The following is a 15,132-nucleotide window of genomic DNA, read 5'->3' on the forward strand; positions in this document are numbered from 1 at the left end:
CTACCTTTAGTTTCCTTTATTTTGGGAAGCAGTTGGCTGCTCTTTGGAGTACAAATGATATTTGAGAAACAAGGAAGCTCAATAAAAACAACCTACGCTGCTGACTTCTTCTGGAGCTGTATTGTCTCATTCTTAATGCCAAGCTTGACTTCAAGTGCACACGCAGGATATTCTGCTGTGCCAAGGCCAGTTTAAAATTTAAGTCAGAGCACGAAGCAGATTTTCTTGAGTGTAATGCAACTGGATCCAGTTGCTGTCTCCCCCAGCGTCATCTTGCTTAGACATTAACTAATTAAGCTGTATGGACTTTGGTCACTCATAACATATAGCGAGGGAAGTGAAGACTCTCATGAGAAACAGAACCACAATAAGCCTTTTTAAAAGGAAACAAACTGATCATTTGAATTCAGCTCTCTTTATCTAAGCATTTTATGGTAATAGCTGTCTTTTAATAAGTCAGGACTGTTGAGTATTACTGTATTTGTCCATATGATAGGTTCTACATGAGGCCAGACTGCCTAGAGAATGTCAATAATGTTCTCAAGTTCACCAGGTAGAAACGTGGGGTCAAGACCTGAACCTAGATCTTGGACCTATGCTGTGGGATGTTCTGTATGCTGTGAATGTGTTGCTCTGATTGGTTGATAAATAAAAAGCTGATTGGTCAGTAGCCAGGCAGGAAGTATAAGCAGGATAAATGGACAAGGAGAACTCTGGGAAGAAGAAGGCTGAGTCAGGAGATGCCAGCCAACCGTCCAGGGAGCAGCATGTAATGGCACACAGGTATAGCCATGGAACACATGGCTACATATAGATGAACAGAAATGGGCTGAGTTTAAATGTAAGAGCTAGTCAGTAGTTAGACTGAGCTAATGGCCGATCAGTTTTAATTAATATAAGCTTCTGAGTGATTATTTTATAAGAGGCTGTGGGGTCCGTGAGGCTGGGCAGGACCAGAGAAAACTTCAGCTACAGACCTAAGGCTCCCTTCCTTCATTGGCCTATACTGGTTCCCAAGGAGCTATTTTTATAGTCACCTTATTGTGACAGGTGGATTAAAGAATCATTGCATGTTCTGTGAACACCTGTGCAGTAGGTTATGCTACTTGCATGTTGCAGGTGACACTCAGCTTGCAAGAAGTTAAGCAGCAGGGTAGAAGTCACACAAGTGTTGTGTAGACCAGGCCTTTTGCCCCAGAGTGCCTGGTACCAAGCATCACTTTTTGACTGCAGTTGATTCATACTCATTATTAAGATGACCAAGATGTCACTGAATATATCAACCACATTTGAGACAGGACCCCATGCCCAGGAGTAGTTGGCCAATACAAAACAGATTCTATGTTATATTTATTTGTTTATTTATCTATTATGTGTGTGTGTGTGTGTGTGTGTGTGTGTGTGTGTGTGTGACTTTTGTCTTGTTCTGGTATATTTTATCTACTGTTTTTCATTTTTATTTTTTTGTTTTCCAATTTTGTTTTTCTTGAGGAAGAGAAAGCTGGGGCAGAGAACACGAGGTTAGATGAGTAGAAAGTGGGTAGGATCTGGGAGGAGTTGGGGGAGGGAAAATACTATGATCAAAATATATTGTATGAAAACAATTTTAATAAAAAAAAACTAAAAAAACTGATGACCAAGATGTTGGGGAAATATTTACTACAAGTTTACTTTTTCAAATGTTTACACAGTAGAGTGCAGCGTTGGTAACGGGACCAAAGAAAAGAGTGAAATGCATTAACACTATCTTATATAAGGAACCTTGCCTATCTCAACAGCCATCAGAAACCTTTTCTAAAAAGTAGTATTTCTAAGTACTTCTTAGTTTTATTAGAAGTATTTAGTAGTATTTCTAAGTTTACAAGTAAAATACATAGTATACTTACAGAACAAGATTGCTGATGATTTGGGGATTTTAGATAGTTCTCCTATTCAACACTGATTTGCATTTGCAGTAATTGTCTCAGTGTGTCCATAAACTATTTTTTTCCTGGACTTTCAAGTTAATAAGTTCCTTATGTATGATTGGTGGAGAGTCTAGTAATTTGAAGTGGATTAAGGGATTTATAATGCTGTTTATCTCCAAATAGAAGGAAGAGGGTTTTTTTTTCCTCCTAAAGTTGGGTCATTACAAAGTTTCCATATTATAAGGGAATTTTCTCAATGATTTTATTTTGCTCAAAAAATACCTAACATAATATGCATTAGCCTAAAGCAACTTGAGTCCATACTGAATTGAGATGTTTATAAAGGTTCATTAATGAATGGGTAAAAAAACAACAGGAGAAATATTTTAAATGAATTTGAAATTATTTTGGATGTGCAAACTAATAGAATTCATAGATGTCACTGTAAATAAACCCTTTAAGAGCCACATTCAAACTCAACAGAAAAAAAATGTCTGCATTGTGAAAATCAAGACTATTTTCTTAGCCCTGGCTGTCTTGGAACTCATGCTGTAGACCAGGCCAGCCTGGAACTCAGATATCTGACTGTCTCTGCCTCTGGCGTGCTGGGATTAAGGGCGTGCACCACCACAGTCTGGCCTAAGATTATATTCTTATGGAAGGACTATTATAACAAACAATGCTAGTATTCCATGGATTGGCACCTGCAGCTTAGGATAAGCTCCCAGAAACTGAATTATATGTAGAGACAAGCTCTGAAGCACAAATAAGGCATGGGTGAGAATGATGTGCCCTCAGAATTATCAGATGACTCAGAGGGGCTTTCCTGTTGCAGATGTGAGAAGATGCCAGTAAAGACTGTGTGACTAGATACAATCATGAAATGTGAGGAGAGAGAAAGCAACATAGCTTGATCATCAATAAGGCCTGAAACATCCGCTGTATCCCTGAACAGAAGGTGGTCCTTTCTGATACCTAGTGCTTGATCCTCCAGTAGAGATACATTTTATATATGGAGGGGAGTTGGGAGGGCAAAAAGCCTCTCTGATGGACCTTATCACACACATTGAGGGCTACACAGGAGCCTAGGTAGAAAGGTACCACCACAGCATCCTTCAGCTCGTCCAAAGAACACTCAAGTCTGTCCATACATGTATTAGAGCTATTAATAGCAAAACTACCCAATGTGTGCCTAGTCTTGAAACTTCATGCTAAAAATAAAAACTTGATTCCAAGACATCATTAAAGAGTCACCTAATATCTGGCCAAGTTAATCAGCCAAGACAAAAGAGTCGTCTTATTTCTTAGAGCCTTCCTAACTGCTCAAGCCCTGTAAACCATTTTCTTCATGCTGCCATCGTTGTAGGTCAAGGCTGGGAAATGACTGTATGCTGATGATCGGAATACTTTCTGTGGGCCAGGTATGTGAAAACAGAGCGTGTGTAGTCTCGGTTTCAGAAGAATTTAAGCCATTAGTAAGCGGAGAAGATAAACAGGCAAATAAAGAATGGAGCTTCGCAGGTATTTGTCTTTATGGAATTTGGCCAGTGCGAAACTTGGCTTCCCTTGCAAGGAGACTGTTGGCAAGTTCCATCTTGTTTCCCACAAGAATTTTTGAGATGGGAGTGATAATGGTTTCAGGTGTGGCTTTGGGGGCATTTTTCCTGCGTGATAAAACTAGGTTGCATTTGATTGGATAATCTTGCCTCTTTGTTCCCCCTGGAACACTAAAAACGTCAAAGTGGGTAAGACAAAGTTCAGAAGGTTTTGAGTCTTTCTAAAATGAGTAAGAACATTTATAACTGGGAGGCTGAAATGTACAAAATAAAACATCAAGATAAGATGCCAGCGTGCTCCTGCAAAGTCAACTGTCTTTTTAACTTTCCAACAGGACGAAGTGCAAGCAAGCATCAGGGTCCTGTGCCCTGGAAGCCTGAAGGAACTCCCCAAAGGCTCTTTAAACCTATGTTGCTCAGCCAGCTTGCTGGATGCAGGGAAATGTTTTCTCTAAGATGCTCTGAGTATCACACTTGCACCTTTGAGTCCCAGGTTTCGAAAAGCCCTCCAGTTGTCTTCTGTCCTTTTATTGTATTTATAGTATTTTCTATTGAAGAAAAGGGCGGCCTGATGAAGGATTCTGTTGTGTCTTACAGAGTTCACAATGTATATTAAACATGTGAGGGGGCAATACGTCTTAGTTGGGACCGGCACGTGTGTGTTATATGTATGTATATTAAACATGCAAGGGGGTAATATGTCTTAGCTAAGACTGGTGTGTGCGTGTTATGTGTTTTATCAGACTTTGGAGGAAAAAGGAGGGACGTTTTGTCTTTGCTTTAACAAAGGATGTATTTTCTGAGTTCTGTAAAACAGTTAAGTAATTTTCCAAATAGGGAAGTATCCCAGGCATCCCATCAAGAGCCACCCAGATGTTCTTGAATGCATATACCCTGGGTACACTGCAGTAGAATTTTATACTTTCTCTTACCAAGTACACATTGAATGTTCTTCCTAGTTGCAGTTATAACCTTTATTTCTTAGAGTGAAAATTGCTTCGACAAGACACACATTTCCAAAGTCCAAATGTCATTAGATAGATTTCAAAGTGACACTATTTGTTCAGTTACAGCCACTGAGGGTCCCTGTGTTAGGTGGTACTGTGCTATGTGCAAATCTAGGCTCAATGGACTCCTTAGGCTGGTGGTCTTCCTCTGTCACTAAAGGATCAGATGACTAGCAGGAAAAAATTCTCTACTTATAGATGGCAAGTTCTGCTTTATTTCAATAAAAACACCAACAATTTTCCTATGCTTTCCTGTGAAAACACCATTTTTAGTGATCATCAATCCAAAACAAAAAGTGTTGTGCAGGAAAGCAAATCTGTGTTAAAATTATTTTTTCTTTTAGTTACAGTGTGTGTGTGTGTGTGTCTGTGTGTGTGTGTGTGTGTGTGTGTGCGCTCATGGGTGCAAAATTTTTTTGTGTGGGCACATGGAGGCCGGAAGTGAGCCTTGGGTGTCACTCCCTGGTACCTGTGTGTTTTTATTTATTTATCTGAAACAAGGTCTTTCTCATTGGCCTGGAGAATGCCAATTAGGCGAAATTGGCTGAGTGGTGAGCCCAAGGCATTTCTGTTATCAGCACTGGGGTTACAAGCATGTACCACGACACCTGTTTTCTTCACATGGCTCTTGGAATGGAACTCAACTCCCCATTCTTACACAATAAACAGCTACCTCCCTAGCCCCACATAAATTTCATAAGATACCATTTTAATCATTAATGAAGATCAATTTCCTATTTTTCTTACAAAGAATTTGTAAATATTTTGAATACAAATCATTTGCTAAGCACAGAAAAGGCTGGATATCCTTTCTTTAGACTGGCATCTATTCTGCTTTATACCCAATCTTAAGTAGGAAGCCTGTATGACTTACCCTATTGAAACAGTGCTCATGGTTGGGTCCATAAAAATGCTGCAGACATCTCACATTGTTTTTGTTGACAATCTTGTTGAAGAACTCATTGACATATTTGATGGGGAACGCACAAACTGCCGATCGATTCGTGGGTTCAGCAGAATCTGGCTTGCTTTGTGCAAACACACCGTAGAGAATGTCATCATTTGGGCTGGCTCCTATTTGCTTAGCAAGATTGGCCCCAGGCTTACTGACATATGCAGCTTGGAGGATATTAAACACTTCCTCCCTTGTGGACCTCTTTCTCCTTTTTTCTGTGAGAATACACTCCAGAGGCATTTCCATGTAGGAGTGCAACCCAGAATCTACAGAACAGAACCTGATTATTCGTGTGTGAAAAGTTTGAGCATCTAGGGTTTCCTTTTGGACCGTCAGAAAGTAAATAAAATGGTTGCTTTCGAAGGCATGTATGTACTTTATGGGGTAGGAATCTCGGAATTCAGGTAAGACATCAATATAGGACTGGTCCGTCAAAAACTTAAAACCATCTAGGGTTTCCTTCAGCCGTCTCACTGATATCGAATGCAATGAATGATTAGGAAAGTAGGTAGAATTTATCGTATTTCCCACAAAGAAATTGATGAAACGGTCCTTTTCAGACAGGAGGACTTTGGATCCCAGGGCACTCACTACACAGTCAGGACACTGGCCGGACTCTTCATCCACGTGTGGGGAGAACATGCAGTGAACCTCGGACTGTATGTCAGCAGTATTATCAGGTGGAAGGACATGCCGCTGGCAGGCCCCCCTGTTGACACTGCCACAGCTAATGAGTTGATCGTCGTAGTACGTATCAACAAGCAGAGCCATGTTGACATTGTCTTTCCAAACGCCTCCTGACAAATTGGCTTTGCTGCTGCAGTCCTGACACGGAGAACAATCTGGGTGTTCCAACACCGGTCCAGTCTTGTACTCGGACACCTTCTGAAGGTCTTTGTCATTTAAAACATAAATGTAGTTTGTGGCTCCAAGGTAAATATGATGCCCATGAAGAACGACGTTCTGGATGGGGGTTTCTGAGGTGAAGTTGGGCAGCTGATACTTCATGTTCATGTTCATCTCGGACTTCACTAGGGCCTCCTTGCACTCCCCATGGCTTCTCTGCACCAAGGTCAACAGCAGCACCAGAATGCCAGGTGACAGCACCGTGGGAGCCTTCATTGTGAGAAGTTGATCTGCCAAGATACATTCAGGCAAGAGCTCTTTAGTCGTCATTAGAAACCAAGAAGAAAAATGAAGCCCTCCTCCAGCTTCGCTAGCAGAAATAACATTTCCTAATTGGAATTTTTACATAGAATGGAAACAAAAAACTGCTAGCTAGCTTCACATAAAGATGCATTGTAGGGCTGGACATGACTCCACATAGTTTAATTTTAGAAGTCAAGCCACGAACGAGTAATTTTCAAGGACCATTATGTGATGCAAACAATGTTCTGTGTTGAGGCCCAATGCAGTAACTGAGAGACATTCAGCAGCTGGATAAGAAACATAGCACATTCTTTCTTAGCCCCTTGCTGGTGGCTTAATGTGGTTTCATATCTGTGGCTAATGACTAGGTTGATACTTAAACTTTCTTGGTTAGTCAAGTAAAGGAACTGTGGTTCAGATTCATTTATTCTAGAAATCACAGCAGGCATTGTTTCCTTGGGAGCATGTAGAATTACGAGGCTAAATTTAGCTTCCTTTTGGAAGAAAACAATCATAAATCCTAGAAGCGCGCGCGATCACATGCTGTTTATAGGATTTTGTGTGCAAGGAAAAGGTATGGCTATAATTTGGCTATAGTTAACCTATTGTTTCACACAGACAAATGCTTAATGCAAGATCACTAGGACTTTGAAAAACAGCAGGCTGAAATGTATAAAGTAAAATTTAATCTTCAGAACTAAAGTTTTAGAGCTTTTACTCAGGAAAAAAACAACATATTGTTCATTATCAAGTCAAAAAGCTCTTTAGTACAAGGAACATTATTTTAGCATTCTGTGGTATACACACAGACCAATGTTTCTCCCCGGAAGTGTGACTGGCTTGCTATTCAGTTTTTAAAAGTATAAGGGGCACAGGTTAAAGTCATGCGTATTCTACCAATGATAGCTATGTGCAGTGGTAGGTATTGCTTTGCAAGAGAGAGACTTAGAATGAAGCAAACTAAATACCTATCACCGTGTTTTCTGTCAGGGTTGAAGGATGCTTAAAACCATATTTGGCATTACAGAGATGGTAAAATCTAACTTTGGATCCACGAAACCACACCCAAAGTCACCAAGCAACTAATATGTGCATGGCTCTGTGCTTACACTACGGAAAATGGAAAATGGGCCATGGTTTCTGCCTTTCAGTGAACCTAAAAACGGTTAATAAGTAACACACAGACACTGATGACTATACCTCCTGTCATTACAACACCCCATATGGCTCAACCCCCAAAACTACCAGTATCAGGAAAGGGAGAGATAGCTTCTGTATGGGATCATGGTATGTGAAGTAGGTACACATTCATTATGTTGTTAGGTCCAGAAGGAGGACAGCATCTGTCTGACTCATTACTGTATTCCAAGAATTGGGTGCCGAGGAGCCTGGAACGCAGCTGGAATTAAGTGAATAAATATTGAAGCTGTGTGTGAAGGAAAAGATAAGCAATAGGTTCAAAAACAAGAACTTGAGTTCATCCTTTTTGATTTGGGGTCTATTACCTTTCTAAAAATTGGGAGCTTTAAAGAAATGGTTGAACACAACTATGATGGCCTTCAATGAAGTGAAAGAGGGCCAGAAGCAAGATGGTGGCCCCAAGAACAGAAAGAGGGAGCGAGAGGCACAGTTCAGTAAGTAAGATTTGACACCTGGCTGGATGGAATAAAGGGGAGGTTAAGACGACTGGAGTCATCTGGGCAGAAGAAGAAGGAGTTCCAACAGCATGGCGGGAGCAACAGGAATTTGGCTAAAGGATGCGGTTTTTCAGCATGCTGAGTTTAATTAAGTGATGGGAACCAAGGAAGGTTCTACAATAGAAATAGCTGGAAGGGTTCACATCACTTATCGGGAAGCAGGTGCTTGGATTATGTGACAAATGAAATTCTGAGCAGATAGAACATCTGTGCCAAGGAACAGAGTAAATAATGAAAGGCTTCTGAGGAAAGCTGCCCTTATGAATGAGAGGCATGACTGGTCCAGGTGAGACACACCTGCTTTAAGTGACACAGTAGTGAGTGGAATCGGGAAGGAATGCAAATTCAAATTGGTACTTTGTTTATAATAACAGAAATAAACTGCATGTATATGCATTGGCATGAGAGTTAAAACCTAGGCTGGTATGCTTGTGGTGGGACTGGAAGAAAAAGAGGTGGCCAATGAATTAAATCTGGGAGAATACCTGCATTAAAAGAACTAAGCGAAGTGTCAAGAAGGCATTGAGACATCAAGAGCCAGCATTGTTTCAGTGCTAGAGAAGCCAGGCAAGCGTCTCCAGAAGAACTTAGTCCACATGGGAGAGGACTATTTGCTGACCTTCAAAAGAGTGGTTTCAATACATTTAATGGTAGTCTTCAATACTATTAAGGTGAAAGGGAATGTGTGTTTTGAGGAAGTAGAACGTTCATCCAAGCGAGAACAAGCCAAAGGCACCAGCGGTTGCTTGGAGATCATTGTCAAATTAAAAGGGTGTATGCTCATTTGCAAGACTTTCTCTTCTACTAACACTGGTTTGGTACCTACAAAGACACAGTGCTCTCCTCTGGAAAGCTCATAGTTCATTAGTCAAGGCAACGAGTTAACAGAGAGCTGTGTGAGTAGACAGGAACCCAGACCACAAACGAGGCTAGAATTCAGTCCTCAAGGAGGACAGTGAACGAAGATTCCTCACAGACACACTAATTTTGTGTGCAGAGAAGCAGTGAAGAGCACATGGTGTGGGCAGGACAGTGGCAAGTACTAGAGTCTGAGAAGTGGGGGATGGGCACAAGTGAGAGACAAAGCTGATGATGCAATATTCCAAACAGGTATTTCCATGATTCCCGGAACAGAAGAGAGGTCATGTTCTCTGATACAGCCAGAGTGGAGAAGTCACATGACAATACAGGAAAGGCAAGAGGTTCAGAACCTGATACCTCTATGTTCTTAAAGTAAATCAGAGTGTACAGACATGTGTTTCAAGTCATGGATAGAGAGGAGGAACTAGGGACTTCAGCTGGATGAAGAGGTTCAAAATAACTAAAGCAGAGCCTGCAAACTGAGATCAGTAAGAAATTAATGAAAGGGTCCCTTTGAGCCCCAGGGCTTCTTTAAGGTAAGATACAATCAACATTCTGTGGCCTCCGCTTTACACTCATGAAAGAGAAGAAACCTGGCGCAGACAGTTGAGGACACGGTAGTCTTCAGGGTCCACATGAAGGGATCTGGCTGAGGATATAGGCTTTGGGGTGATGTACAGCCAAGCTAGGAAATCGCAGTTGTACCAGAGAGCAAAGGGAAGTTTCAATAAGAAATTGCTGAAAGAGGTACAAGCCATATAATAAGAACAATAACATGCTTTGTGTGCTTACCACATGCTGGGCATTCTGCTAAACCGTCTGATTTCTCTCCACAAACATCCTGTGAAGAAGGAAGTATGGTTAGCATCCTCTTCTGGATGAGCATGCTTGCCAGGAGTCAGCCAGTGTGACTTTAGTTCCCCGCCTAGCAGATAGCAGCCCACCCTGAGATGCTTCATTAACACCGAAGCAGCTTACTACACAGAGAGTCATAGCGGAGAGGACGTTTCACCATCACATTTCCGACCCCAGCTCTTCCCTGTCTAGTCATGTGACTTAAGGCCACCCATCCACCTCTGTGCCCACAGTTTGATACTCTCATGTGATTGTTCCTAAGTATCAAAAAGAGGGGCTGTTTTGAAGACATATGACCATTTTAGAGTACATATTAAGACTAGGAATTGAACTTGCTTTTTTAATGTATAATTCTCATTGTTTTGAAATATACTAGACCATATCTGGTGCCAAGTAGAGAAACAAGAAGAAATGAGAAGGAAGGATTAGGGATAAATTGTCTTATCAGTCCAGAGTATATTATATAAAAAATTAAATGTTTTCTCAACATGACATATATCAGTATATCTTCCAAGTTTGGGAGCACTATTTCTGTATTTTCTCCAAAAAATATGATATGAGGGAAATAAGTGAATACATTTTTCCAAAAGGAAGGCCAAACAATGTTATAATTCATTTGCTTCCAAGTTGATGCCCATTAAAACAGTACTGAGTGTGCATGGCTTATAGTTTTTCTCTTGTGAAAGAAACTTCAAAAATAATCTTTATTTTATTTTTACAATCTGAGGGATTACATAATGTTTTAGAAATAAGAATAATGTTCTAAGGTTGACATATATGACACTCACTGTGCTCACTCTAGCTGAACTAGCTAGAATTCAGCAAATGTACAAACAAGCTTTTTGTTATCTCATTTGATGGGACAGCAAAGCAAAAGAAAACCAGAAGAGAAGAAGGATGTAATTAATCATTTAATACACATCATTTTCTTAACTATTCCAGCTCATTAAGACTAGTCTCTGTTTACAAAGGTGTGTGTTGGTGAGACCAGAGTGCCAAGTGCAGACTCTGGTGCCAAGTGCACAACCACATACTCTGGTCAGGTGCATTGTGGGACTCACCTCCTTTGTGAAGACGGCTCTGTAAATTCAATGATGAATACATGTTAGTGCAGTGCCTGGCCTGTGGTAGGTCAATGAATGTTCTCTATTTTGTTTATTTAAAATCTCAGAAAACATAGATCGGCATCTATAATGTGCCAGATACCAAGAAGAAGGCTGAAGATTCAAAGATGACTAAATTACTTTCCAACTGTCAGTGAGAACAGAAACTAGTAGGAAAGACAGACAACCACACAACACTTTAAACTCAAGGCAAGAAGTTCAAAGAAGGGAAATATAGCCTGGTGATGGAGTTAAGTGGCCTTGACAATCAATTATGGTCCCTTCCTCATTACGCATTTATAATTGTGAGAAGCAGAACCTAGCTTCAGGTGTGGCACCGAAGCTAAGTTATGTGACCCAAAACAAGTCACTCAATTTCTTTGGCTTCAGCAACTTTCTAATTTGTAAAGTGAGTTTTGAACAGTGGCATGCTAGGGTCCTCTGGTACTGGCTTAGGACACCTATTTTGTGCGTCTCTTCCTAGCTTATATTCCAGTGACCTTATCTTGACAGCCCAAAATCAGCACGATGGGAGTCCTACATCATAGGAATTGGCAAATACTGCAAATTAGAGCTTTGCCTCCCACACAAGAACGGTTATTAAATGTTTACTGCCATTCCTGAACTGAACCAGTGAACTCCAAAGTATGTTCTGACTGTGGCAATTCTGATCTCAGCGATGACTTTTCTACAGTCACCTGCCACACCAGTGCCATCAACTTTCATATGTTACTCTTGCTTCCCCAGCTCTATGCCAGATCTGTCTATGCCAGAAATTTTAATGTTTGTAATGGCAGGGACTTCAGAAACACTCCTTCCCCATATATTTTTGCCTTGCTCCATTTTTCCTGTGATGTGTGTGAATCATACTTTCAACACAGAATGTCTTTTCCACCATTTCTGCTCCTTTTTTTCTCTTTGAAATAGTGCTAGCCATTTAACAGGTTTTTTTTTAAACTAAATGGAACATATAAAGATGATTCAAACAGACTGACTAATTCATTCTCTTGAACTGTGCACATAGCAGATAAAACTGAATCACCTATAAAGCATTTCTTGATTTCTCTGCAGTTGGCAATAAGTATATGCTCACTGAGCAAACATTTCCTGTAAGCACGCACCTCCATGCCATCTCGGTCATTAAACCTGTGGCATTTAGGAGTCTTTTCATTAGAGGCGACCTGTTAGCTATGAATTCAGGCTCATAACTGTCCTATCTGCCATTCAACTCTTCTCTCCACTTATCTGCTTTGAGCTTTCTCATGAAAATATCTTGTGTTGGTCATATCATTCCTCTCAAATCTAGCAATATGGTGGGTTTTCAGGTATTTGTTGAGTGGCATCTGTGCCACCCAAAAATTCAACCAGCAACAAAAGCACAGCGTTGCATTCAAAGATCGACTCCTCAGGAAAGATCACAGCAGATGTGGTGGGACACTTCCTAACAAGGAAGCCTTTGTAAACTTTGACACAATTAACTTCATTTTAGGACCTGATTCTTCTCAGAAGTCACAATGATACATAACTATGTTGAAAGCACTTCCTAGTTTACAAGATAAACTCAGTTATATTTTTCTAACGATAATCATAAGGTAAATGTTATTCCCCTTTTTTTTCAGATGACATATGTGTTAGAAGAGAATGAAATGTTAGCTAAATGTACACAAGAAATCAAGGTCTCAGAGGGAGAGGGAACTGTAGTTTTATGTAAAATAAAAAAACTTTTAAAGAAAAAAGGAAAACAAGGTTTCCTCAGTATTTCTAATTTTTAAAATATATGATGCTTATTTGGACTGTTTCTAATTAGTTGCATTTCTAGGGAAAGGGCTTTATTCAGAAGATGCAGTACCTAAATGAACCCTTATTTGTACCTGCTCAGCACCTCTTTCTTCTTCCTTGGGCAGCTCTTTTGAAAACTCTCTTTACCTCATCTCCTGAGATTGCCAATCCATCATGCTGCCCACTTCTCACTGCAGGGCGAGTCTGCCCAGCAGACAGGCTTTTCACCGAGCTCCTGTCTTCTGAGCCAGTGCTCAGTCAGGGTGAACACACGACCAGAGCAAGGACAACCATATGGATGCTGGCAGTGAACCACTCATGTTCAGAGGTTCCAAACACACAGATGATGCCACCTTGATATCACATCTACTATGTGGGCAGAGCCAGCCAGAGCTGAAGCTGGAGCTATGGGCAGAGGAGCTCAGACATGGAGAGGGGTAGGTTCTCACTATCGTAGGGCTATCTCCAACCACCATATTTTAGGCTTAAAGGAGCTAATGAAATTGTGTCTTTCCTTCTTCCTTATGGTGAGCATTTTCATAATGATTCCTTTACTCCTTGCAAATCACAAACAAATAATATCCAGGAAAAAAATATATGGACGTGTGAGTTCATACACAAGGTCAAATGCATAAAAACAACTTTACATGAAATAGAGAAGATCAGGCATGTTTAGGGTGGTATGGCCCTACCATAGACCACATAAAATATTCAAATAAGTGGGACAGAATGGTTTCTTTGTGTTTTTGAACAATTACTTGTAAATATATCACTTGATACCTGGGAACATATTCATTAGCTGAGATTTCTGGGGTGGCATACTGTTTTCTTTTTTCCCCCTACTATGTATTTCTGAAGTCTATTAGAATGTGTAGCATGAACTCAAGATGAAAATAATGTATCTAAATAATGAGTTAACATATAAAACTGTAAAAGATTTCAATAATACATTTAAGTGTATAAAGGGAGTTTATAATTCTGGAAAATGGCTGAGATGCCATATTAAGGAAGCTAACCCATAAAAACAGTCACTGTCACATATAAGGGAGCTTGCAAGAATGACATTCTAAGAAAAATTCTTAGCCCTCTCTAAATTTACATTCTTTCCATTGCCTTTAGAAGTAGGACTATAAGAGCTGAGGTGACTCGACACACATGTATGAGGACCTTAGGGGATCCCCAGAGCTCACATAAAGTGATGAGGTAACATGCATGTCAGTAATTACCAGAGCTTCTGCTGCAAGACAGGAGGTAGAAATGGGAGAATATTCAAAAGTGAGTGACCAGCTAGCCGGAGATACACAATGATGAACAACAGGAGATTCTATTTCAAAGAACTTGGAAGATTAGGACCGACTCCAAGGTTGACTTCCAACCTCTGCATGACCACCATGCATGTGCCCACTCTGCCAGATTAGAAAAGGTAGGATCGTAATAATAAAGTTATAGCAACAAGATTCCAATAAGAATTTTCTGATGACGTTTCAAGGGCTGGATTTGTAAACAGTCACAGTACATGGTGTTACACAACAGTGAACAGATATTTGTGAGCATCTGTTACATGACAAACAATTGTCTAGATACTGAGAACTTCAGTTGATTTGAAGACAGCAAGATAAACTCTATACCATAAGCCTGTAGCCTAAACTGAAACATAAATGAAACCAGAGAAGTGTTAAGAAAGCAAAGTTTACAATTCTTTTTCTAGATTTTTTCACTATACTTTGATAGTAACCACAGTCTCTATAATAATAAAGACAATACACCATATCATAATCCTTTCCAGTGCAGTCAGATCCTTCCTTCCTTCCTTCCTTCCTTCCTTCCTTCCTTCCTTCCTTCCTTCCTTCCTTCCTTCCTTCCTTCCTTCCTCCCTCCCTCCCTCCCTCCCTCCCTCCCTCCCTCCCTCCCTCCCTCCCTCTCTCCCTTCCTCCCCCTCCGTACCTACCCTTCCCTTTCCTCCCTTCTTCACCCCTTTCTTTTACTTTTTTCATTCCTCCTCACCCTCACCCCAAGAGGTCAAACTCATGGTCTTGAGTATGCTAGGTAAGTGATCTACCAGACACCTACATCCCAAAGCCCAAGTGGTTTCCAATGGTGAATTAAAGGAACAAAAGGAAGCGTCTGGATTTTTCAGCCCATTTAACTGCTCGTTTGTGTGATCATATTTAAATAATCCAAAATTCCCACAAGACCATGTTATTTTTAATGTTTACAGATTAGTTGGTCCCAAAATACCTCTCTTGTACTCTAATGCCATGTG

The 15,132-nt window shown here is 40.5% G+C and overlaps 1 protein-coding gene across 5 annotated transcripts in view; it reads right to left on the reverse strand.

Annotated features, from left to right (window-relative positions):
* Positions 1 to 15,132, reverse strand: part of Met (MET proto-oncogene, receptor tyrosine kinase) — a 110,352-nt gene that overhangs the window by 75,013 nt on the left and 20,207 nt on the right. For 3 of the 5 annotated variants that reach the window (XM_028871765.2, XM_037203504.1, XM_028871764.2), the window contains exons 2-3: positions 9,925 to 9,973; positions 5,345 to 6,561 (exon numbers count right to left, since the gene is read on the reverse strand). In XM_028871765.2, the coding sequence (XP_028727598.1) occupies positions 5,345 to 6,547 (1,203 nt within the window). In that variant the 5' untranslated portion in view covers positions 6,548 to 6,561; positions 9,925 to 9,973. The remainder of the gene's footprint in view (positions 1 to 5,344; positions 6,562 to 9,924; positions 9,974 to 15,132) is intronic. The other 2 variants (XM_028871767.2, XM_028871766.2) reach the window with 1 other exon arrangement.

This window comes from Peromyscus leucopus, chromosome 3, assembly GCF_004664715.2.
Source record: "Peromyscus leucopus breed LL Stock chromosome 3, UCI_PerLeu_2.1, whole genome shotgun sequence".
Lineage (NCBI taxonomy): Eukaryota > Metazoa > Chordata > Mammalia > Rodentia > Cricetidae > Peromyscus > Peromyscus leucopus.